This window comes from Leopardus geoffroyi, chromosome B4 (assembly GCF_018350155.1).
Source record: "Leopardus geoffroyi isolate Oge1 chromosome B4, O.geoffroyi_Oge1_pat1.0, whole genome shotgun sequence".
Taxonomy (NCBI): domain Eukaryota; kingdom Metazoa; phylum Chordata; class Mammalia; order Carnivora; family Felidae; genus Leopardus; species Leopardus geoffroyi.
Window position 1 is genome coordinate 81912444 of NC_059341.1, and position 26984 is coordinate 81939427.

The window sequence follows — 26984 nt, forward strand, 5'->3', positions numbered from 1 at the left end:
AAATTAATGAAATTGATAAACCCCTAGCCAGATTTATCAAAAAGAAAGAGGAAAGTATCAAAATAAATAAGATCACCAGAGAGGAGAAATCACAACCAACACCACAAAAGTAAAAGTAATTATAAGAGAACATTATGAACAATTTTATGCAAACAAATTGGGCTATCTGGAAGAAATAGATAAATTCCTAGAAACAAATAAATTACCAAAACTGAAACAGGAGGAAATAGAACACTGGAACAGACCAATAACCAGCAAAGAAATTGAATCAGTAATCAAAAATCTCCCACGAGTCAAAAGTCCAGCGCCAGATGGCTTCCCAGGAGAATTCTACAAAATATTATTTATTTATTTATTTATTTATTTATTTATTTATACCAACTATTTAAATTTTTTAAATTGTTTTTATTTAGTTTTGAAGGAGCGAGAAAGACAGAGCATGAGAGTGGGGGAAGAATAAAGACACACACACACACACACACACACACACACACACAGAATTTGAAGCAGGCTCCAGGCTCTAAGCTGTCAGCACAGAGCCCGATGCAGGGCTCGAACCCATGAGCTGTGAGATCATGACCTGAGCCGAAGTTGGATGCTTAACTGACTGAGTCACCCAGGCACCCCAATATCTACCATTTAAAGTTAATATATAATATAAGAAAAACTTCCAAACTCATTCTATGAAGCTAGAATTACCCTAAATCCAAAACCATCAAAAACCCACTAAGAAAGAGAACTACCAACCAATATCTCTGATGAACATGGATGCAAAAATTCTTAACAAAATGGTAGCAAATCAAATCCAATAGTACATTCAAAGAATCATTCACCACAGTCAAGTGGGATTTATTCCTGGGTTGCAATGGTAGTTCAATGTTTGCAAATCAATCAGTGATATACCACATTAATTAAAGAAAGGTGAAGAACATTATGATCCTCTCAATAGATGTAGAAAGAGAATTTGATAAAATATAGCTTCCATTCTAAATAAAACTCCTCAACAAAGTAGGGATTGAGGGAATATACCTGAACATCATAAAGACCACTTATGAAAAACTCGCAGCTGATATCATCCCCAATAGGAAAACCTTAGAGCTTTTACTTTAAGGTCAGGAACAAGACAGGGATGTATATTCTCACCACTGTTATTTAACATAGTACTTGAAGTCCTAGTCTCAGCAATAAGACAACAAAAGAAATAAAAGGCATCCGAATCAGCACGGAAGAAATCAAACTTTCACTATTCCCAGACAACATTTTATTCTATGTGGAAAACCCAAAGGACTGTCACCAAAGTATTGTTATAACTGATACATGAAATAAGGAAAGTCGCAGGATACAAAATCAATGTAGAGATATCTGTTCCATTTCTATACACCAATAATGAAGCAGCAGAAGGAGATATCAAGAAGTTAGTCCCATTTACAATTGCATCAAAAACTATAAGATACTTATGAGTAAACCTAACCAAAAAAGTGAAAGATCTGTACTCTGAAAACTATAAAACACCGATGAAAGAAACCAAGGATGATGCAAAGAAATGGAAAAACATTCCATGCTCATGGATTGGAAGAAAAAAAAATTTGTTAGAATACCTACTACCCAAAGCGATATACACATTTAATGCAATCCCTACCAAAATACCACCAACATTTTTCAAAGAGCCAGAACAACCAATCCTGAAATTTGTATGGAAGCACATAAGAAAGCCAAAAAAATCTTTAAAAAAAATGCAAAACTGGAGGTATAACAATTCCAGATTTCAAGTTATATTACAAAGCTCCAGTGATAAAGACAGTATGGTACTCTTAAGAAAACAGACACATAGATCGATGGAACAGAAAAGAAACCAAGAAATGGACCCACAGCTATATAGTTAATTAATCTTCAACAAAGCAGGAAAGAATATCCAGTGGAAAAAACCCAGTTTCCTCAACAAATTGTGTTGGGAAAACTAGACAGCAACATCCAGAAGAATGAAACTGGACCACTTCCTTACATCATACACAAAAATAAATTCAAAAGGGATGAAAGATATAAATGTGAGACAGGAAACCATCAAAACTCTAGAGGAGAACACAGGCAATAACCTCTTGGAATCAACCAAAGCAAGTTCTTACTAGACGTGTCTCCTGAGAAAAGGGTATCAAAAGCAAAAATTAACCAGTGGGACCTCATCAAGATACAAAGCTTCTGCACAGTGAAGGAAACAGTCAACAAAATTAAAAGGCAACCTTTTGAATTGGAGAAGATATCTGCAGATGACATATCTGGTTAAGGGTTACTATCCAAAATATATAAACTTATAAAATTGAACATCCAAAGTCCAAATAGTACAGTTAAGAAATAGGTAGAAGACATGAATGGACATTTTTCTAAAGAAGACATCCAGATGGCCACCAGATACAAGAAAAGATGCTCAACATCACTCATATTCAGGGAAATGCACATCAAAACTACAATGAGATATCCCTTCACGCCTGTCAGAATGGCTAAAGTTAAGAACACAGGAAACAACAGATGTTGGCGAGGATGTGGAGAAAGGGGAACCCTCTTACACTCTTGGTGGGAATGCAAACTGTGCACCCACTCTGGAGAACAGCATGGAGGTTCCTCAAAAAGTTAAAAATAAAACTACCCTACGACCCAGCAATTATAAATACCTAGGTATCTACCCAAAGGATATAAAAATACTGATTTGAGGGACACGTGCACCCCAATGTTTACAGCACCATTATCAACAATAGCCAAATTGTAGAAAGAGTCCAAATGTTCATCAACTGATGAATGGAAAAGGAACACACACACACACACACACACACACACACACTCAAAATGGAATATTACTCAGCCAACTAAAAGAATGAAATCTTTCCACTTGCAATCATGTGGATGGAGCTAGAGTGTATTGTGCTAAGCATAATAAGTCATTCAGAGAAAGACAAATACCATATGATTTCACTCATATGTGGAATTTAAGAAACAAAACAGATGAACATAGAGAAACAAAGACAGAGAGAGAGAGAGAGAGAGAGAGAGGCAAACCATAAAACAGACTCTTAAGTATAGAGAACAAACTGATGGTTACCAGAGGGGAAGTTTGTGGGGGATGGGTTAAATAGGTGACGGGTATTAAGGAATGCATCTTGTGATGAGCACTGGGTGTTGTATGTAAGTGAAGAATCACTAAATTCTACACCTGAAACTAATACTACACTCTGTTAACTGACTGGAATTTAAATAAAAACTTGAAACTACAAAAAATAAAAAATAAAACACAAAAGAGTACAAATATATATAAACCTCTGAAAAAGGCAAGCAAAATAATGGGACAAAATAAACACTGAAAAAAAGTTGTCACCATTAGCAAATGTAGTGTGTGTGTGTGTGTGTGTGTGTGTGTGCATGTGTGTGTTGGATGAGAAGGAGAGGAAGCTAGACCTCTGTGTTTAATATTTGACAAGGTAAGCACCTAAGAGTAACATAATTTCATCTTTTGTACAAGTGTATTTGTCTCATCACTGGTGTTTCCATCAAGATGATTTCTTGGTTTCACTCTATACAGTCTAAATTTTTTTTCATGATTTTTCATGACTTTTATCATTGATAAAAATCCATTACTTTGGGAGACAAGTAATTATTCTTTGTGTTTCCTCTTGTCTTGACTATTCACTTGTATGACATTAAGTCAGGATTGAAAGAGGGATTGGCATGAGTTTGTTTGACATCGTTAGGACATCCACATAGGCACTTAGGTTTTACATTCTGTACACAAAATTCAAATTAACCATGGCATTTTAAGTAATGGTGGTAAATGAATATGTGAAGGGAAGAGTTTAGACGTATTTATGATGGTATTAACAAGTAATTTCAGTATAGAAGTGAGGTAAGAGATATTCAGGGAACAAAGAAAGGCAAGAGTAACATTGGGGAGTCATGAAACTTCAAGATCTATTCAAGTGTTATGGAAACTGAGTATAAGTTTAAGGAGATGAAAAGGTAAGACTTGAAGCTGGAAATATACATTATGGACCCAGATTATTAAAACTAATACATGAAACTAGATTGTGAAAACCTCTGGATTCTCTGCTTTATGAATTAGAACTATGATATTCAACTCACACATATGAACAGTTTCTGAGATGACTATTGAGCCTATCCACAGACCAACTGACTAACACATATAAGGTTATTTTATATATTAATTTTGTAGTTCTGAATACATATCACAAGGCTGGGACTATATCTGATAATTTGCCCTGATATCTTCTTAGATTTCACAAAGTTGTTTGGTGAGTCCGGAATCAGGAGAAGTGAACTGAAACTTTTTTCTGATTAAGGTAATATTCAGAAGATTATCATATACTGAGTTTTTATTTTAATGAGATATTTTAGAGTCTGTGAAAAAAGGCAACATTTACAGTGATTTATGAAGTGCACATTTTTAAAATTAATTAATGGATCTTCATAAATCTGGAGGGGGTCTTTACTAAGAAATCTTGATTTTTTTCTGTACCAAAATTATTTCAGTGAAAATGTAGAAGTCTGTATGATATAACTTCCATTTGTGTAATAGTAGAGGATCCACAAATGTATTAGAACTGACTTTTATAACATAGGAATCTAGGCTACATCCAACAGACTAAAATATAAAAAGAGGTTGAGTATAAAACACTGCTGGGGCGCCTGGGTGGCGCAGTCGGTTAAGCGTCCGACTTCAGCCAGGTCACGATCTCGCGGTCTGTGAGTTCGAGCCCCGCGTCGGGCTCTGGGCTGATGGCTCAGAGCCTGGAGCCTGTTTCCGATTCTGTGTCTCCCTCTCTCTCTGCCCCTCCCCCGTTCATGCTCTGTCTCTCTCTGTCCCAAAAATAAATAAACGTTGAAAAAAAAAATTAAAAAAAAATAAAATAAAATACTGCTAACTGGTGTGTGGAAAAAGAAGGTGTAGGAAAAATCCACAGAACAAGACGAGGAACATCTGGCTTAGAAGCAATTCACATAAGGCCAAAACAGAACAAAGGAAAGAAAAAGGTTGCCCTTGACTGCAAGATGAATATGAGGCAACATGTGAAAAAATTTTTCAGTCTTATATGCCTTAAAAGAAGTATAAATTGCAAGTAGAGAGTGACATTTCAAGGAGATAGTTTATAGGAAGAGTGATGTCAAACGTTGACAGTGGATTATTTGACAGAGATACTGGCAGGATAAAAATCACCTAATAGCAGTTTGAAGGGACAACTTAATAAAAAAATAAAGACAATAAATCCAGAAATGAGAAAACTATGGGTCAAGAGTGTATCTGTCTTTTTAAATTTTGAAAGGATGTCATTTAGAGGATCAAGTAGAGATAGTCAATGTCCTACCTTAAATTTGGCTAAAGCCTCTGCCAATCAGACTGATAAGAGTTCCAGAGAAGTAAACTTTAGCTTACTGTAAAGAAAAATACTTTCTAACAAGGAGTCTTGTACAAAATAATTTTGTAATTGTCCCAAGAGTATTTAACAGGTTAAGAAATAATACTGAATGTTCACTCCTCCTGTAGCCCTCATGGGATGACCCTGGAGTTTGCCCTCATTAAGAAATTGTAATTAACTTATTTTCAGTCCTCTCTCAGGGGGACTGTTTCCTACAAACTTCAAAAAAACTTCATGCTGCTATTTTCTGAAATAGTTTCACAGGATTGGAAAAAACTACCGCTACCGTGGATTTTAGCTGCTACTATTTTTGCAGGTTGTCACAGACTGGGAAATCTTGTTACTGTTCTTAAATTTCCATTTTGCTCCCATCTTCATTCAAAGGTTTGCAAAACATGTCAGCATGGAGGCAGAAATTTTCGTGCAGCTTGATTTCATAGATCTATTGGCACGTACTTTAATTTTGGTAGAGAAATACCAGTAATTCTCTAAGGGAGCCAAGGAGATTCCTAGTCCATCATGTTCATTGGTGTTCCGGAAGACAGACACAACAGGTTTTCAAACAAAATTATACTAAAGAAAGAGCAAGCTTTAATAATAGGTAATAAAACTTATGGCTCTGTAGGCAATGCCACCAACAAAAAATATAGTCATGTTGTGCTTAAGGAGGTTGTTATTTTCTTGGGGATTAAACATTATTTGAGATGTTTAATTTTGGCATTGTCATTGATAGATTTATTTATTTATTTATTTATTTAATTTTCTAAGGTTTACTTATTTTTGAGACAGAGAGAGAGAGAGGAGAGAGAGAGTTCTAACGGGGGAGGGGCGGAGAGAGAGGGAGACACAGAATCCCAAGCAGGCCCCAGGCTCCATGCTGTCAGCACAGATACTGATGTGGGGCTCGAACTCATGAACCATGAGATCATGACCTGAGCCAAACTCAGATGCTCAACTGACTGAACCACCCAGGCACCCTGATAGTTTTTATTTCTTAAATGCATTTTCTTTTCTAGATTGCAATAAAAAGAATTTGGACCTCTGAAGTTTTCCATGGAAAAGTTCATAACATAGAAAAACAATATAAGTTTAGGTAAGAATAATTAAAAAGGAATCACACCTATTTTAGATATATAATAAGACAGCCAAGAACATTTCCTACATGTCTAAAAGATATTTTCCTTGCATTTCAAAATGCTTTTCTTAATGCTTATTTATTTTTCAAGGAGAGAGACACAGAGCATGAGCAGGGGAGGGACAGAGAGAGAGAGAGGGAGACAAAAATTTGAAGCAGGCTCCAGGCTCTGAACTGACAGCACAGAGCCCCACACGGGGCTCAAACCCACCAACTGTGAGATCATGACTTGAGCTGATGTTGGACACTTAACCAACTGAGCCACCCAGGCGCCCCCCAAATATTTACTCTTAATACTAGTGAGCTTCAACCATCAATAAACTTTGCTATCTAATCAATAAACTTTGCTATCTAATCTATTCTTTTACACAGTTGACCTTTTTTTATTGGTTCCTTATTTTGAAGTTTTAATTTTTTCTCAAATCTAGAAAAGTTTGAGATGACATGAATTTCTTGACAGATTTATGTGGAAAAAATACAGTGTTAATAAACTTCACAGGATAAAATATATAAGGCATCACTCACATTTTAGTTTTGCACTTAAATAAAATTAGACTATTTCCAGAAGTTGAAGGCAGATTGCACTTTAAAAGATCTCTAGATGAGACAATTGGGCCTTTAGAAATTTACCTGTACTTGTAAGAGGGTTTTTTGTTTTTTTGTTTTTTGTGGGTTTTTCTTTTTTTTTGGTAGAAAATTCATATTATCTTGAAATGTACTTTTAGCTTCTTTGTCTTACATTTACTTATTTTTATACTGTAATGAAGCAAAATATTATTATGAGAAAAATAAACACTAAGTGATAAATTCAAGGAAGTGTCTTTTTCTTACTATGAGGAGTTTATCAGATTTTAATGTTTGAAATCACAAATGACATCTAACAATTACAGAGTCATCTGTGTAAACTTAATGGGGTGATGAATATGAAGATGTTTTTTCATCTATCAGGTTTCTTTTAATGTGAAGTGTTATACGTGATAATAGAGAAATAGAATTTGCCATGGGTGGTAAGGGAGGAGACAACCACTCAGAAGTGACTGACTTCATTCTTGTAGGCTTCAGGGTCTGTCCAGAGCTTCACAGTCTCCTTTTCCAACTATTCCTGATTGTTTATGGGATGGTCCTTCTGCGGAACCTGAGCATGACTGACATCATTGTGATTGATCCCCGGCTGAACACACCAAAGTATTTCTTCCTAGGCAATCTGCTCATCATTGACCTCTCCTACTTCACTGTTATTGTACCCAAAGCTGTGGTCAACACCCTATCTCACAAAAAGACCATATCCTTTGAAGGTTGTGTGACTCGATTGTTTCTTTATGCATTTTTCATGGTCACCGAGGCCTCTGTCTTGGCAGCCATGGCCTATGACCGCTTCATCGCCATCTGCAATCCACTCCTCTACACTGTCCGCATGTCAAGAAGCCTCTGTATCCAGTTGGTGGCTGGTTCCTATCTCTGTGGCTGGGTCAGTTCCATCCTTCAAATCAGTGTAACATTCTCAATGTCTTTCTGTGCTTCCCGAGTCATTGATCACTTCTATTGTGATTCAAACCCAGTTGAGAAGATCTCCTGTTCCAATATCTTTATGAATAAGATGGTGTCATTCAGTCTGACTGTCCTCATTATTTTGCCCACAATAGTTGTTATTGTGGTATGTTACATGTATATTGTGTCTGTAGTTTTAAAGATGCACTCCAGTGAAGGGAGGAAGAGAGCCTTCTCCACTTGCAATTACCACCTGGGGATCATAAGTTTGCTCTGAGACTATTTCCTTTGTCAATTTCACACCTCCCAATAACTTTAAACTTTGTAAAGTGGCTTCAGTATGTTACATTTTGTTCACACCTATGCTGAACCCTTTAATCTACTCTGAGAAATAAGGGTGTTAAGATGCCATGAGAAAAGTCCTGTGGAAGAAAAAGTTTTACTTTAAATCTGCTTCCACTTGTTTTACTGTTTCTTGTACCAATTGATTTTGTCTGCTTGATCTTCTAGACTCAGACATTTAAAGTTCAGGCTGATTAAAAGACAAAACAAAACAAAGCATGTTAACTCTTTTATTCCACAGCATTAATAATTTCCCATAAAGAATGCTCCAAATAACTTATTCACATTTCCTCGAGGCAATGTTAAATATGAAAATTCTGGACACCCATGAACATTGGCATATTTCTACAAGGAGTTATATATTTCTTAGTTTCCAGGCATTAATATGTTATGCAAATGGGGAAGTATAGAATTTTAATGTTTCTCTTCCCTGTATACCTAAGTAAAATTGAAATACAGAAAATACCTAGTACGATTAACTTAGAAACTGTGTGACCAGGTTTTATATGCAAATATATTCAGTATAAATGCTAATTCTGTGTTTTGTTTTTAATGTCATTCCAAAGATGTGAGTGCATGAAAATAAGATAACAAAAAAAAATGGAAAGGTAGAATAGCCAGCGATCCTTGTTGAATTGAAGGGACCAAAGAGGGAACAAGGGGAAATTGTAGTGATTTGGTAAATTACGACATTTTGTTTGGTTTTCTTTGAATGCGATGGTCATCCCTACTTCACTCTAATACTGTGAGCATATTTTAGGATGCTTATGGTATTTTACAGCTGATGCCCTGTATCATTTGGATAATACAAATCATTGGTAGTGACTATGCAACTAGTAAAAGCGCCATATAGAAATAAAGTCAGCTTGAAAATCTGTTAAAAAAAATCACAATCCTTACAATAATAACTATGATTACTTAAAGTATATGTGTGTGCATGCATATGTGTGTTATTCTGTCTATGCATGAGAGTGTTTGGATTAATTTGATATAGGGTAATTTTAAAATGTTATCAAGATGTCGAGGGAGGCCAAGTTATGGAGAAATTCATGTCAGAGTTACTGATTTTACAACTGATATAAATAATACTTCAGCCAAACAGTTACAGTGCTTAATTCCAGTCTATATAAAACAGACACAAACTCAACCTAATATAAAATATTGATATTTTATCAGGTCTCTTTTTTTCTGGTTTTGTTTATGTAAAAAGCCTCCTATGATGAATGTACAATGGCAAGCATCTTTATGGGTTAATGTTTATTAGGGTAAGAGACTTGATAAATAAGTTTTTTATTTAGGAAATAAAAGGAGAGAGGCAAAGTGATTGATTTTAGAAATCAAAGTTGTATTTATTCCCTCCTCCCTAAACTTGTGAATGAATCTACCATTTTTCTTGGTATTCGTATGCTACTGTTTAAATGATATTCAGAAAAACATCATTTGAGAGAGAAATAGGAATCCAGATCATCCTTGGGAAAGTGACTGTTGGCATTGGTTGTTATTAGTCTGGAATTAATAAGTAGGCTTAGATTTTACTTATTTCCACTAGATGCCCATTAGTATTAGAATGTCACTCTGTGGTAGATCTAATAAGTGTGAGTCACTAAAGAGTGTTGGGAAAAAGATTTGAATATTGGATTAGAATACAGCCTGGATTTGTTTGCTTTAGTTTTTAGTCTGGTTGATTGTATATCCTGTTTTATAGTCATAACAGCAGTATTCCAAAACATAACCTCACGAGTGGCATTGCTGGAACCGCTTCATATGCTTGAAGGAATCTGGGAAAGTTGAAAACCAAGGCAGAATGCTTTAAAAGGTGCTAAATAAGGTCTCTATAATTTTCTTTCAATTGCCATAAACATTTTCCTTGCTAATGTTCCTGGGTTCACAGGACTTATTTGAAAAGTGGAGCCTAATTTATACCTGTCTTGTTACTTATGCCATCAAAATTCCATCAAAACATCGCAATGTCTTATCAACATTTTGTTGGCCTTTGTTGGCATGTCTTTTATTTTTCAATGTTGCATGGAATGTTAATGAAACACCGCCACAACCAAGGGACTTTGCAGGTTATATTCCACAACATGTACATCATGTTGTTATTTTGAGGGGTCTTTAAAACTGTACCTAAAAATCCACATAGAGAAATCTTTTAATATTCACATGATCTTAAGAGGCTGAAGATTACATTAGACACCTTAAACACTCTTATGTGTGATGATTCGTCTTCCCTGGTTACTAGTTTTTGGACATGCACATATATTGGTTGTCCTATAACAATGTGCTGCATTTGGTCTTTAAATGCTATGTGCTGTTAATGCTTACTTAATGTTTAGTGTAATGAGGCAGAACTTTGGTGAGTTCATTTATAATAATATTTTCTATTGTCAGAATGCTGACATTCAGCATGCTGACATCTGTCATGATTCAGATAGTTGCAAGTCATTTTAAGCGCTGTTTGAAACTTCATTAACTTACTTATATTAAAGTTGACTAACTGATATTAAATTTAAATGACTACATTAAGCATCTGTGGGGAAGCACCAAGAGCTTGCTTCATTGTCTTAACTTTGGAAAGTTTCAACTTCTTATTATGAGATTTAAATTATTATAGTGATTGGAGAAACTGAACTGATTAAATATTGTAAAGTGTTGTAATATTGGATTATATTGGACTATGCTATTCTTTTTTTTTTTTTTTTTAGTTCTAATACTTTTTATTGTCAAATTGGTTTCCATACAATACCCAGTGCTCATCCCAAAAGGTGCCCTCCTCAATACCCATCACCCACCCTCCTCTCCCTCCCACCCCCCCATCAACCCTCAGTTTGTTCTCAGATTTTAAGAGTCTCTTATGCTTTGGCTCTCTCCCACTCTAACCTCTTTTTTTTTTTTTTTTTTTTCCTTCCCCTCCTCCATGGGTTTCTGTTGAGTTTCTCAGGATCCACATAAGAGTGAAAACATATGATATCTGTCTTTCTCTGTATGGCTTATTTCACTTAGCATCACACTTTCCAGTTCCATCCACGTTGCTACAAAGGGCCATATTTCATTCTTTCTCATTGCCATGTAGTACTCCATTGTGTATATAAACCACAATTTCTTTATCCATTCATTAGTTGATGGACATTTAGGCTCTTTCCATAATTTGGCTATTGTTGAGAGTGCTGCTATAAACATTGGGGTACAAGTGCCCCTTATGCATCAGTACTCCTGTATCCCTTGGGTAAATTCCTAGCAGTGCTATTGCTGGGTCATAGGGTAGGTCTATTTTTAATTTTCTGAGGAACCTCCACACTGTTTTCCAGAGTGGCTGCACCAGTTTGCATTCCCACCAACAGTGCAAGAGGGTTCCCGTTTCTCCACATCCTCGCCAGCATCTATAGTCTCCTGATTTGTTCATTTTGGCCACTCTGACTGGCGTGAGGTGATGTCTGAGTGTGGTTTTGATTTGTATTTCCCTGATGAGGAGCGACGTTGAGCATCTTTTCATGCCAGCACCATTTGTTAAAGAGACTGTCTTTTTTCCATTGGATATTCTTTCCTGCTTTGTCAAAGATTAGTTGGCCATACGTTTGTGGGTCTAGTTCTGGGGTTTCTATTCTATTCCATTGGTCTATGTGTCTGTTTTTGTGCCAATACCATACTGTCTTGATGATTACAGCTTTGTAGTAGAGGCTAAAGTCTGGGATTGTGATGCCTCCTGCTTTGGTCTTCTTCAAAATTCCTTTGGCTATTCGGGGCCTTTTGTGGTTCCATATGAATTTTAGGATTGCTTGTTCTAGTTTTGAGAAGAATGCTCGTGCAATTTTGATTGGGATTGCATTGAATGTGTAGATAGCTTTGGGTAGTATTGACATTTTGACAATATTTATTCTTCCAATCCATGAGCAGAGAATGTCTTTCCATTTATTTATATCTTCTTCAATTACCTTCATAAACTTTCTATAATTTTCAGCATACAGATCTTTTACATCTTTGGTTAGGTTTATTCCTAGGTATTTTATGCTTCTTGGTGCAATTGTGAATGGGACCAGTTTCTTTATTTGTCTTTCTGTTGCTTCATTGTTAGTGTATAAGAATGCAACTGATTTCTGTACATTGATTTTGTATCCTGCAACTTTGCTGAATTCATGTATCAGTTCTAGCAGACTTTTGGTGGAGTCTATCGGATTTTCCATGTATAATATCATGTCATCTGCAAAAAGCGAAAGCTTGACTTCATCTTTGCCAATTTTGATGCCTTTGATTTCCTTTTGTTGTCTGATTGCTGATGCTAGAACTTCCAACACTATGTTAAACAACAGCGATGAGAGTGGGCATCCCTGTCGTGTTCCTGATCTCAGGGAAAAAGCTTTGTTTTTCCCCATTGAGGATGATGTTAGCTGTGGGCTTTTCATAAATGGCTTTTATGATCTTTAAGTATGTTCCTTCTATCCTGACTTTCTCAAGGGTTTTTATTAAGAAACGGTGCTGGATTTTGTCAAAGGCCTTTTCTGCATCGATTGACAGGATCATATAGTTCTTATCTTTTCTCTTATTAATGTGATGTATCATGTTAATTGATATGCGAATGTTGAACCAGCCCTGCATCCCAGGAATGAATCCCACTTGATCATGGTGAATAATTCTTTTTATATACTGTTGAATTCAATTTGCTAGTATCTTATTGAGAATTTTTGCATCCATATTCATCAGGGATATTGGCCTGTAGTTCTCTTTTTTTTACTGGGTCTCTGTCTGGTTTAGGAATCAAAGTAATACTGGCTTCATAGAATGAGCCTGGAAGTTTTCCTTCCCTTTCTATTTCTTGGAATAGCTTGAGAAGGATAGGTATTATCTCTGCTTTAAATGTCTGGTAGAACTCCCCTGGGAAGCCATCTGGTCCTGGACTCTTATTTGTTGGGAGATTTTTGATAACCGATTCAATTTCTTCGCTGGTTATGGGTCTGTTCAAGCTTTCTATTTCCTCCTGATTGAGTTTTGGAAGTGTGTGGGTGTTTAGGAATGTGTCCATTTCTTCCAGGTTGTCCAATTTGTTGGCATATAATTTTTCATAGTATTCCCTGATAATTGTTTGTATCTCTGAGGGATTGGTTGTAATAATTCCATTTTCATTCATGATTTTATCTATTTGGGTCATCTCCCTTTTCTTTTTGAGAAGCCTGGCTAGAGGTTTGTCAATTTTGTTTATTTTTTCAAAAAACCAACTCTTGGTTTCGTTGATCTGCTCTACAGTTTTTTTAGACTCTATATTGTTTATTTCTGCTCTGATCTTTATTATTTCTCTTTTTCTGCTGGGTTTAGGCTGCCTTTGCTGTTCTGCTTCTATTTCCTTTAGGTGTGCTGTTAGATTTTGTATTTGGGATTTTTCTTGTTTCTTGAGATAGGCCTGGATTGCAATGTATTTTCCTCTCAGGACTGCCTTCGCTGCATCCCAAAGCGCTTGGATTGTTGTATTTTCATTTTCGTTTGTTTCCATATATTTTTTAATTTCTTCTCTAATTGCCTGGTTGACCCACTCATTCGTTAGTAGGGTGTTCTTTAACCTCCATGCTTTTGGAGGTTTTCCAGACTTTTCCCTGTGGTTGATTTCAAGCTTCATAACATTGTGGTGTGAAAGTATGCATGGTATAATTTCAATTCTTGTGTACTTATGAAGGGCTGTTTTGTGACCCAGTATATGATCTATTTTGGAGAATGTTCCATGTGCTCTCGAGAAGAAAGTATATTCTGTTGCTTTGGGATGCAGAGTTCTAAATATATCTGTCAAGTCCATCTGATCCAATGTCTCATTCAGGGCCCTTGTTTCTTTACTGATCGTGTGTCTAGATGATCTATCCATTTCTGTAAGTGGGGTGTTAAAGTCCCCTGCAATTACCACATTCTTATCAATAAGGTTGCTTATGTTTATGAGTAATTGTTTTATATATTTGGGGGCTCCGGTATTTGGTGCATAGACATTTATAATTGTTAGCTCTTCCTGGTGGATAGACCCTGTAATTATTATATAATGCCCTTCTTCATCTCTTGTTACAGACTTAATTTAAAGTCTAGTTTGTCTGATATAAGTATGGCTACTCCAGCTTTCTTTTGGCTTCCAGTAGCATGATAAATAGTTCTCCATCCCCTCACTCTCAATCTAAAGGTGTCCTCAGCTCTAAAATGAGTCTCTTGTAGACAGCAAATAGATGGGTCTTGTTTTTTTAATCCATTCTGATACCCTATGTCTTTTGGTTGGCACATTTAATCCATTTCCATTCAGTGTTATTATAGAAAGATATGGGTTTAGAGTCATTGTGATGTCTGTATGATTTATGCTTGTAGTGATGTCTCTGGTACTTTGTCTCACAGGATCCCCCTTAGGATCTCTTGTAGGGCTGGTTTAGTGGTGACAAATTCCTTCAGTTTTTGTTTGTTTGGGAAGACCTTTATCTCTCCTTCTATTCTAAATGACAGACTTGCTGGATAAAGGATTCTCGGCTGCATATTTTTTCTGTTCAGCACATTAAAGATCTTGTGCCAATCCTTTCTGGCCTGCCAAGTTTCAAAAGAGAGATCAGTCATGAGTCTTATAGGTCTCCCTTTATATGTGAGGGCACGTTTACCCCTTGCTGCTTTCAGAATTTTCTCTTTATCCTTGTATTTTGCCAGTTTCACTATGATATGTCGTGCAGAAGATCGATTCAAGTTACGTCTGAAGGGAGTTCTCTGTGCCTCTTGGATTTCAATGCCTTTTCCCTTCCCCAGTTCAGGGAAGTTCTCAGCTATTATTTCTTCAAGTACCCCTTCAGCACCTTTCCCTCTCTCTTCCTCCTCTGGGATACCAATTATGCGTATATTATTTCTTTTTAGTGTATCACTTAGTTCTCTAATTTTCCCCTCATACTCCTGGGTTTTTTTTATCTCTCTTTTTCTCAGCTTCCTCTTTTTCCATAACTTTATCTTCTAGTTCACCTATTCTCTCTTCTGCCTCTTCAATCCGAGCCATCGTCGTTTCCATTTTGTTTTGCATTTAGTTTAAAACGTTTTTCAACTCCTCCTGACTGTTCCTTAGTCCCTTGATCTCTGTAGCAAGAGATTCTCTGCTGTCCTCTATACTGTTTTCAAGCCCAAAGATTAATTTTATGACTATTATTCTAAACTCACTTTCTGTTATATTATTTAAATCCTTTTTGATCAGTTCACTAGCTGTTGTTATTTCCTGGAGATTCTTCTGAGGGGAATTCTTCCGTTTGGTCATTTTGGATAGTCCCTGGAGTGGTGCGGACCTGCAGGGCACTTCCCCTGTGCTGTGGTGTATAACTGGAGTTGGTGGGCGGGGCCACAGTCAGACCTGATGTCTGCCCCCAGCCCACCTCTGGGGCCACAGTCAGACTGGTGTGTGCCTTCTCTTCCCCTCTCCTGGGGGAGGGATTCACTGTGGGGTGGCATGGCCCGTCTGGGCTACTTGCACACTGCCAGGCTTGTGACGCTGGGGATCTGGCGTATTAGCTGGGGTGGGTAGGCAAGGTGCACGGGGGCAGGAGGGGCAGGCTTAGCTTGCTTCTCCTTAGGTGATCCACTTCAGGAGGGGCCCTGTGGCAGCGGGATGGAGTCAGACCCGCTGCCGGAGGGGTGGCTCTGCAGAAGCACAGCGTTGGGTGTTTGCGCGGAGCAAGCAAGTTCCCTGGCAGGGACTGGTTCCCTTTGGGATTTTGGCTGGGGGATGGGCGAGGGAGATGGTGCTGGCGAGCGCCTTTTTTCCCCGCCAAACTGAGCTCTGTCGCCCCGGGCTCAGCAGCTCTCCCTCCCTTTGTCCTCCAGCCTTCCCACTTTCGGAGCAGAGCTGTTAACTTATGACCTCCCAGACGCTAAGTCGCGCTTGCTGTCGGAACACACTCCCTCCGTCAGGCCCCTCTGCTTTTGTAAGCCAGACTCGGGGGCTCTGCTTGGCCGGCAGGCTGCCCCTCTGCCCCGGCTCCCTCCCACCAGTCCGTGCAGCGCGCACAGCCTCGCCGCCCTTCCTACCCTCTTCCGTGGGCCTCTCGTCTGCGCTTGGCTCCGGAGACTCCGTTCTGCTAATCCTCTGGCGGTTTTCTGGGTTATTTAGGCAGGTGTAGGTGGAATCTAAGTGATCAGCAGGACGCGCGGTGAGCCCAGCGTCCTCCTACGCCGCCATCTTCCCACTTCCTGGACTATGCTATTCTTATTCTTATGAGTTGTATATGAGATGTCACTTTGCCCAATCCCCTGAAAGCAGTGTAGGTCACAAAATCAATAAAAATTTTGAGTGTGTATAAGGTATTATCTGAATGATGTCACTGAGAACAAAGCTCCCTCACTATTAAGGCCTGGAGAGGGAGGGGAAGAAGAGAAGAGATGGGATTAAAAAAAAAAAAAAAAGCAACATATCTTGGAAGTGAAACATGAAAACAGGAGTACATTTCAAAGTAATTTCTTAATTATTATAATTTTGTAAAGGAAAAAGACAATAACTCAAAAACTTTAATCAAAGACTGATTTTTATATTTGTTGTTACTTTTATGAGATATGGATTCTAGATTTTTGAAATGGCTTCTTCCCTTACCAACATTTAAAACTATCCATTTATGGGGCGCCTGGGTGGCGCAGTCGGTTAAGCGTCTGACTTCAGCCAGGTCACGATCTCGCGGTCCGTGAGTTCGAGCCCCGCGTCGGGTTCTGGGCTGATGGCTCAGGGCCTGGAGCCTGTTTCCGATTCTGTGTCTCCCTCTCTCTCTGCCCCTCCCCCGTTCATGCTCTGTCTCTCTCTGTCCCAAAAATAAATAAACGTTGAAAAAAAAATTAAAAAAAAAAACAAAACTATCCATTTATTTGCATTGTTTGGCACTGTGATGACTATCATGAGTTTCTTTAATTGAATGTCTTGTACTTAGATTTCTCTGTGACAACTTACAGAAATTAACTTTCGATGACTTAAGCAAAAGTGAGGTAATTAGACATATAAATTTCTTTGGCTCTGGCTGCACATCCACAATTGTAAGGCTGGAGAGGATGAGTTGTCAGTCATCATTCCAAGAAATTAGGAGGTGGAAAATAAACAAAAAATTTCTAAATAGGATCTGAACTTATCTAATGCTCACTTTTGGAAATACTTACCTGTAAAAAGTTCAACTCTTTGTGTCTCTGCTGATTAGTTCTGAGACAGGATCTAAATATTTTTAAAAGTCCAAAAAATATTAGGGTATATACTTCAATATTTGGTCACCCCAGAATTAGTTACCAAAGATTTAAGGAAGGCATGTTGGAAGGATTTAAGCTCACATCTTACTTGAGAATATCAAATCTTCTCTACATTCTAGTGGCTGTGTGTGAACCAACTCGGGTCTAGAATTGGAGGTTGAGTGTGATCTGAATCACGGCAGCTCAAGTCAGGTCTGTCTATCTCACAGAAGAGGTCCACTGATTTTATTCCTAGACCTCTCCTGATTAATTAATTGTGAATGAATCTACCATTTTCCTTGATACTCAGATGCTACTGTTTAAATGATATTCAGAAAAACATCATTTGAGAGAAAAATAAGAATCCAGACCAGCTTGGGAAAGTAACCATTGGCACTGATTATTATTAGTCTGGAAAACACCCTTTATAGGCTTTCACTTTCAGTTTTACTCTTGCACATATTACATAGTAGGACTTCCACAGGCAACATTGTGGTAGGGTCCTCTCCCTAAGGAGAGAAAAAAACAAAAACAAAAACAAAAAAACCTTCAAGGTAACCTAGCTATGCCCCTATGACCTACAACATCCCTCATGACCTTGTAAACTGAGACTACTTAATCAAACTACATGTTTGTGTGTGTTACCATATATGGGAGACAAAGAAACAGAAAATGTATGAAAAAATTATGCCACAGGACGTTCGGGGCTCAGTTCTTAGGGCACGAATCCAACTGAGTGGTACGAGCAGGAATAAAGTTGCTTCCTGGAAAAAAAAAAAAAAAGCCTCAGTGTCAGGACTCTCTGTGAGAGAATCCTGCTACATTACTTGGGGGCTCATGTCTGGGATTTGGAGATGGTGCATTTCCACCCGCTTGCCCACCGGGGATAGGAACATCAGGGCACCGAGAGAGGAGGCCTCGCCTGATGCCAGCAGACAGCTTGATCCACTGGAGACTAGCCCTCTGGTGTGCCAGGGCTACGACCCCTTGTGCGCCAGCGGAACCTGTGAGGCCCAGGAACCAGCTCAGGGAGCACGCATCAGACTGGTAAGAGCCCCGGTTCATTTTGGCAGACCTGCCCCCAAGAGGCAGAAAGGGAGACTGATCACCTCCCAGAGTTGCCCTAGTAGTTCCAGCTGCAGCTCTAAGGCGCTGGACACTGGGTGGCAGGTTGGAGTCACCGTGTGACTGTGTGTGAGGATTTGTCTCATTCATTTCCTGGGTCAATGACTATTGATAATTAGAGCCAACTGTCTCTGGTTATTCCACCTCAGAACGGGGACTTTAAAGAATATTCCCAAGCAGCTGCCAAAACTCCCTTTGTTTTGGGTAAATTCCCTGTCTTCTCTGGACTGACACGGACTGACTAATTCCACTAGTGGAAAACAAAGAAACCTGCAGTCTGCTCCTCTGTCTGAGCTGACAGGAATTAAAACTGGGAATTCTCTTTCTCCGCCTTTTGCTGGCACCTCGTTTCTTCTGCCTTCCCTTCCACCTCTCCTGTTTCTGCACCACCTGGGGGTGGCCTGCATAACTGGCTCCTCAATGCCTCAGACACCATCAGCTCCTCCTCTCCCCCTAGATGTCCTGGAGCCAAGATCACCAACTTCAGATTACCCTACCAACTGTTCCAGGTAAAATTAATCATGGGGAACAAATTGTCTTACGTGGACCCAAGTTAAACATATTCAGTGTTTAAGCTCATTTAAGTTTGTTGGTTTGAGATAGACAATATTTATCAACATCAACAACAACAACCAAAAAAAACCCTTTTATTCTGCCTAGATTTGCTGAAGGTCAAATAAGCTCATTATCTCTGTTCCAATTTGTCAGCAAAAAGATGACTTAAAGTAATGGTTAACTTTGTCTCTCTCATAGTTGTCATGGGTAATTGTTAAGATAGCTTTCAAAGTCTTTGGTAACCTAAAACGTTAAAGTTTTTGCTTGCATAATAAATTGAGATTAAACTCATTGGATATCTAACAAGAGGCTAAAGCACTAATTACTAGATGTAGGTCTGTGCTCTTGACTTGTTGCAGAAAAAAACAAGGATATATGGGTCTGTTGAAAAACATGCTTTGTGCTTAATTGAGTCATAAGTTTGCCATCTAGGAAATTCTAATGTAACAGTTCACAACTGGCTACTACTTAGTTTTCACTGGAAACTAAAGTTTCTAAGAGTTAAAATTCTGCTAAATGTAGTTTAAACTGATAAAAATAAGAAAAGCAACTCGGTATGTAGAAAAGTAGGAGGTATGAAAAAAAGATACAATAAATGGAAATATATTTTTGTTGAAGGTAAAAGAGAGTAATTTTGTCCTAAATGAGACTGGTTATTGGGAGAGAAATGGCTTGGAACAAAATCTAAACGCAAAGAAAAGTTGTAGAAGGTTCGTGAAGGAAAATCTTTTTTTTTTTTTTTTCAACGTTTATTTATTTTTGGGACAGAGAGAGACAGAGCATGAACGGGGGAGGGTCAGAGAGAGGGAGACACAGAATCAGAAGCAGGCTCCAGGCTCTGAGCCGTCAGCCCAGAACCCGACATGGGGCTCGAACTCACGGACCACGAGATCGTGACCTGGCTGAAGTCGGACGCTTAACTGAATGCGCCACCCAGGCGCCCCAAGGAAAATCTTTAAAAAGAAAAATTATGTGTGGCCAGGATGGAGTAAGGTTAAAATAAATGGATTTAAAAAAAAATTTTTTTAACGTTTTATTTATTTTTGAGACAGAGAGAGACAGAGCATGAACGGGGGAGGGGCAGAGAGAGAGGGAGACACAGAATCGGAAGCAGGCTCCAGGCTCTGAGCTATCAGCCCAGAACCCGACATAGGGCTCGAACTCACGGACAGCGAGATCATGACCTGAGCTGAAGTCGGACGCCCAACCGACTAAGCCACCCAGGCACCCCTAAAATAAGTGGATTTTAAAAGTACACTGGGTTAAGATTAAAATTCCTCCTCCTTTGATCCAAAGGCTGAGGAAATGATAGCAATATCCTTGGTGCCAGCCTCCAAATCCTCCACATTTGTGTTGTTCCTGTTTAGCAGAGGAATGGATGCATATGCCATATGAAGATGGATAATATATAAAGGGCTTTTACTAAGATACATGGGAGCCATTTTACTAAACTTAGCCCATTGTATGCCGAAAATGGATATCCACATTGCTGAAACATATTTATGTGGGCGTTGTTGAAAAAGGTAGGGGAACAGACCTTGACTTTGGCCCTTTAACCCCCTCTCTCAACGGCTAATGATCAATGAAAGAGCAGACCTAGGCCGGCCGACTCCATCTTGTTCTGGGTCCTCCATCTTGTTCTGTATCCTCCATCTTGAGTGACTATGTCCCCGACTTGGCCACAGAAAGAAATTCTCACTCAAACCTCAGACCATGCCTCCTCCCCTTGAGTAACTTCCCGATCAAACCACGCCCGGCAACCTGCGAAACAGAACTCTGACCCTTCCCCAGCCAGTCGGCTAAGGTCACGACCATTACCTCACCGACTACCCCTAGACCCCTATAAAACCTTTGTGCTTTTGAAACTCGCTCTCTCTCTCTCCGGCGTCTCACCGCTGTGTCAGTGCAGGTAGGGGATTGAGCTCGAGCTAGCTCGAATAAAGGCTCTTTGCTTTTGCATTGGACTCGGCTCCCTGGTGGTCTTTGGGGATCACGAATTCTGGGCATAACACAATATGTAAGTTACTGTTGGGCCAAAATAAAATTAGGGCATCCTACAACAACCAAAAATGTCTTGCTTGGTCATAGTCCATACCCTCAAGGTCCTGCAGATGGGAAACAGAGGGGTAAGAAAAAACAGGAAAGACCAGGTCAGCTCTCAGAGGTAGGGTCAAGCCTGGGCAAGAATGACTACTCCCAGCACCTTGGGAGACTGACAGGACTTTTGGCTGCCAATCACATAGCCAGCCAAAACGCGGGGCCAGGAGATGAAATTTCTCCTGGTCAGCTATAGGAAATTGACATAAGGAATAACTTTCTTCCTTTTACCTATAGATGACTAATTCCCCAACCAAGGCCATTACTCCTTTGGAATGCATTATGATTCATTTTCTTTTGCACTTAGGCTTGGCCCCAGTACAAATTGGAAGAGGGAACCTGGCCTCCAGAGGGAAATATCAATGACAATACTATCTTACAACTGGACTTGTTTTGCAAATGTGAAGGGCTATGGGGAGACTTCCCCTATATTGGTTGTGTTTGGGTCTTAAAAGAAATCCAGATATATATAAACAATGTAAGGTGGATCCTAATTTAATGGCAACCCTTTCTAAAAGCAATCAGGAGGGGAAACAACTAAGGTGCCTTTTACCTGTATGCAAAACAGACCTAGAGAAGGAGGAAGGGAAATCTTCCCCCTCAACCTCCTGTTGCAGGGAGTACGGCTGTAGTCGCAAAAGATGAGTCTGAAAACAAAGAGCAGTTAAGTGAAGGTCCTCATACTCAAGTCAGAATGAGGCCCCCACTCCAGAATGAAGCTTCTTTTTATTAAGATAATTGCTAAAGATTACGTGCACAAAGTCAGCTAAGCAAGGGTGTTAATAAATCGAATAGTTTAGCTTTTCAAGGTTGAATTTCAAGTTAATTGGTTTCTATATCACTAGGAAGGGTCAGGTGTGACGGAGGATCCAATCCTGGACAATGTCAATGGCTCTAGGTGTTCCTTCCAGCAACCGAGTTCATCTGTGTGAACATGTCCTGAGGCCTTGCACCTTCTCCAGCCCTTCCCTTTTAAAAGTCTTTTCCTTTGTTGCTTCTCTCCAGCATCTCCCACAGCCTCCTCCTCCTTGGGTCCTCAATCTATACATACAAAAAAAAAAAAAAAAGCCAGGAAAACAAACAAACAAAAAAAAGCCCTTTACATTACAAGGTTTAAGACAGATAAAAGGAGATGTAGGTAAAGTTTCTGATCAGATAAGTATATAAAGTCTTTTCAGGATATTATGTAGGTTTTTGAGTTGACTTGGAAAGATATAATGCTTTTGTTGAATCAGATTCTTAATGAAACAAATGTTTTTTAAAAAAATTAAGAAAATCTAAGATTTAACCCTTAACTTATACTAAATCAACCACTATTTTATTTAAAAAAAATTTTTTTTTTAACATTTATTTACTATTGAGAGAGAGACACACAGAGCATGAGCAGGGACGGGGCAGAGAGAGGAGGAGACACAGAATCCGAAGCAGGCTCCAGGCTCTGAGCTGTCAGCACAGAGCCCGACGTGGGGCTCAAACTCACAAGATGTGAGATCATGACCTGAGCCGAAGTTGGACGCTTAACCGACTGAGCCACCCAGGCGCCCCAGCCACTATTTTTTAAACACAATGAGAGCCCAATGGCCTTCCTGAAGAGGTTAGGGAGGGAGGCTCTCATTAAATATATGGCTATCTCCCTGACGCCCCTAAGACTGAGATGATTTTAAAAGACAAATTTGTCACTCAATCAGCCCTAGATATTCAAACAAAATGCAAAAATTGGATGTTAGCTTTGAAGGGACCCTGGAGGAACTCTGGCAAGCTGCCAGTCGAGTATATTGCAACCAACATCAAGAGGAGAATAATAATAAAAAAAAGTCTGAGGCCTTAGTTGTGGCCTTACGTACTAGGTCAGACTGGACTTCCCAAGGTCCTGGCACCAGGTGCCATTTATATGGTGATTCAGAGCACTAAAATGAGAATATCCTCAAGAGGACAACCAAAATGAGAATCCCATAAGCCATGCCCCTTACTTGGAGACAATCACTGGCGATCTGATGCCCTCGGGGACCTCTCTCTGTGAGGGCTCAGATAACCGGGGTCAGGGGCTCTTCACGGTGGCTCCCCGAAACCAACTGTCTATCAGAAACCAGAGCCTCGGGGAACTCTAAATATAGAAGGAAAACTGGTTGATTTCCTTAACACCAGAGCTACCTTTTCTGTCCTCCTTTCCACTCCAGACCGACTATCCAAATGGAGCATGAGAATTAGAGGCATCTCTGGAAAACTTCTAACTAAATTTTTCTCTCAGCCCCTGGGATGTGTATGGTAAAACCTAATTTTTTTTCTCATTCTTTCCTAATGATGCCAGACATCCTTACTTCCTTGCTAGAAAGGACCATTATAACTAAATTAGAGATTATGGTGCTACTAACTCCAGGACGAATACAAAATTGTATGAGTTTGGGAAAATTACTGGATATTGTAGGCTGTAAGTACCAGGGTTCAGGAAAATAGTTTGCCTGCTATATCAATTATTAAAGGAGACTCAATTCCACTGACTCTCTCCTCCCCCCTTCTCAAAATAAACTGGGGTCTGTCTGACTCCTAGACACTGTCTCCAGCCCTTGGAATGGTTACAAACAGAGTAGGGCAATCACTATTACCGAGCTCACAGAGCTTAAAGATAATTAAAACACAGCATCAGACCTTTCATTTAGGGAGGCACAAAACTTATCAAATGGCCCAAAGGATGTTTACTGGAACAAGTTTGTCAAGGACAGTTCTGCAAATAGTATCAGCCTGTGAAGTCAACTACAGACTTGCTCTCCCAGGCAATCAAGAAACTGGAGGCTATCCAGAGAAGACTGACCATCAGGTTTCAATACTTTTACTATTGGGTAAAGGCCTTCACCTACAAGGTAGAAAAGGCACAAAAAGTAATACAAATTCTGCTTTATAAAATAATACCCAGGTTTGGCTTACCTAAAAATTTACAAATTAATAATGCTAAATGGCTGCCTTGACTCTTATAGTAGAACTCCTGACTCTTGAAAAAGTTTTACACTTCAAAAATAAAGCAACTGTCTGCTTATACTTTGCAAATCTCTAAATAACACCTCAGAAGCATTAGATGCTTAAATTTTTTTTTTTTTTTTAATTAGGTTAGGGCCAAACTCTTGGAAATAGAGCCACCATTGACTTACTGCTTCTGCTCTTCCATCACCTGGATTATGAGAGATTCCCTGACAAATGTTGTTCACAAAGTCAGGGTCTGTCCTAGACTGTTGGACAGGTTTGGAAACTGTAGATATTATCTTAAGATGCCATCTTTTTGGTCAGTATAACCTTGTTTCTCTTTGTGTCTGCTAATGTTTATGCCGCCTCATGCCTGCCAGCCTCCCTGTAGAACCATACCGTGGGCCACTTGACTTGTTGTAAATATTTAAAGTTTATCATGTACGTGATGATGTTAAAAATTTTTTTTTTAATATTTATTTTTTGAGAGAGAGAGTGAGCACAAGCACGAGAGGGGCAGAAGATCTGAAGCAGGCTCCATGCTGACAGCAGAGAGTCTGATGCAAGGCTCAAAGTCACTAACAGTGAGATTGGGACCTGAGCCAAAGTCAGACACTTAACCAACTGAACCACCCAGGAACCCCTGATGTTTTCATATCTGAAAAAAATCTTTCTGGCTGGGGAGAGACTGTCCTGGGGCTAGCCAATATCAGAGATAACAAAGGAGCCTGGAGCATGCCTTTGATAGGCAAGTAACCAATCCAAGGCCCTGCCTCCTCTATCAGGCACTTATGCCCCAGGAGAAAATATTCCTCTGTTTTAATCATCCCTGGGCCAGGTACCAAACAACGAGGGACCACCACCATAGTATACAGCCAGCAGAAATTATTCAAATCAGCAAATCCTAAAACATGTACCCTGCCCCACCTTGTCATTTCTGTAGGAACTCCTTTAAAAGCTATGGCGTAAGCCCTTCACTCACCTGTCTCCTGACCTAAGATGGTGTCTTTTTGTGTGGTCCTCCTGAGAGACTAAAGAAAAATTATCAGGTGTACCCACAACCGCAAGGAAAAGACCGCCCCCCCCCCCCCCTCCTCTCAGACGTTCCTGGAACCAGCCAGGGCGTGCCCGGTTGTGGTTTGACCTAAGGGCGGGAACCAATCAAGTTCTGCTGAGTGTTCAAATTTAAATGTCAACCAATAACAACTCTGTAACCACGAAAAATCCCTAACTTCCCCATAACCTGTTTGTGCCTGTCTATAAAAGTGCTGTAAAAACCTCGCTTGGGGCCTCTTAGCGTCACCCGCAAGTAGTGCGCGGAGGTCCGGGTTCGAACCTGCAATAAACGACCCTTGCCACTTGGCTTTGACTCTGGACTCTGGTGGTTTGTTTTCCGGGGTCTCTCGAATCGGGGCGTATCATTCCACGGCATATGGTAACCATCTTTCCCCTCTTCTTGGGACCTGTAAGTAAAATAAACTTTTTCCTTCTAAGCTTTGTTTTTCTTTCCTCCTGTGGCTGCACCAACTTTACCATCCTGCATCCAACAGGCACATTCTTAGAACAATGAATCTACATAGTCAGTAGTAGAAATATTTCCGGAAACCATTCCCAGCTAAAATAGCTAGCATTATCTGACTACAAAAAAATGTCACTGAGAAACATCAAATACATCTCACTAAAAGCATTTAAATGTATTCTGAACACACAATTCTATTAATTAGATCCACCTCAAAGTACCCTGACACAAAGGGAAATATTGGAGAATGGAGTTAATACTTTTAATTGCTTGCAGGTAACCTATTTTTGCAAATCTCAAAACGCATGGGTTTTATTTTTTTTTTATTTTTTTATTTTTTTTTAAAACATCTTTAAACTCCACCATTTGTACTTCTGTGTGAGTTTTTTTTTTTTTTAATTTTTTTTTTCAACGTTTATTTATTTTTGGGACAGAGAGAGACAGAGCATGAACGGGGGAGGGGCAGAGAGAGAGGGAGACACAGAATCGGAAACAGGCTCCAGGCTCTGAGCCATCAGCCCAGAGCCCGACGCGGGGCTCGAACTCACAGACCGCGAGATCGTGACCTGGCGGAAGTCGGACGCTTAACCGACTGCGCCACCCAGGCGCCCCATCAAAACGCATGGGTTTTAGATAAACCCATTGCTAGTCCCTTCCACCTTCTAAGTGACTTCAAAGGGGATTGCACAAGTTGGAGGACTTAAATATAAGCTTCCTCAGCTTCATGACATAATCTGCCTCTGATTATGGCATATCTTTCACCTCATTCATGTCTTATTTTATATCTTTCAATAATTTTTTATAGTGTTCTTTATAAGATCTTGGTTTTTAAAAGGTCTTGTACACATTTTGTGTATAACCCAATTTTTATTACAAAATGGATATTTTCTTTTCTTTTTTAATGTTTATTTATTCTTGAGACAGAGACAGAGCGTGGACAGGGGAGGGGCAGAGAGAGAGGGAGACAGAATCTGAAACAGGCTCCAGGCTCTGAACTGTCAGCACAGAGCCCAACGCAGGGCTTGAACCCACAAACTGTGAGATCATGACCTGAGCCGAAGTCAGACGCTTAACTGACTGAGCCACCCAGGCGCCCCGATATTTTCTTTTTCTATTACACTTTCTAATTGCTTACTATTGGTATAGAAAACTATTCTTTTGAGTATGT

The 26984-nt window shown here is 39.4% G+C and overlaps 1 protein-coding gene across 1 annotated transcript; it reads left to right on the plus strand.

Annotated features, from left to right (window-relative positions):
- The first annotated feature begins 7552 nt into the window (after window positions 1-7552).
- LOC123591680 (olfactory receptor 9K2-like) lies at window positions 7553-8317 on the plus strand. The gene has a single exon (XM_045466240.1). The coding sequence runs from the start codon at window positions 7553-7555 to the stop codon at window positions 8315-8317; it is 765 nt and encodes a 254-aa protein (XP_045322196.1).
- The last annotated feature ends 18667 nt before the right edge of the window (window positions 8318-26984 follow it).

Bases quoted from the DNA above. Each gene is read 5' to 3' on its own strand.
- LOC123591680 (XM_045466240.1), top strand. From the start codon at position 7,553: ATGGGTGGTAAGGGAGGAGACAACCACTCAGAAGTGACTGACTTCATT.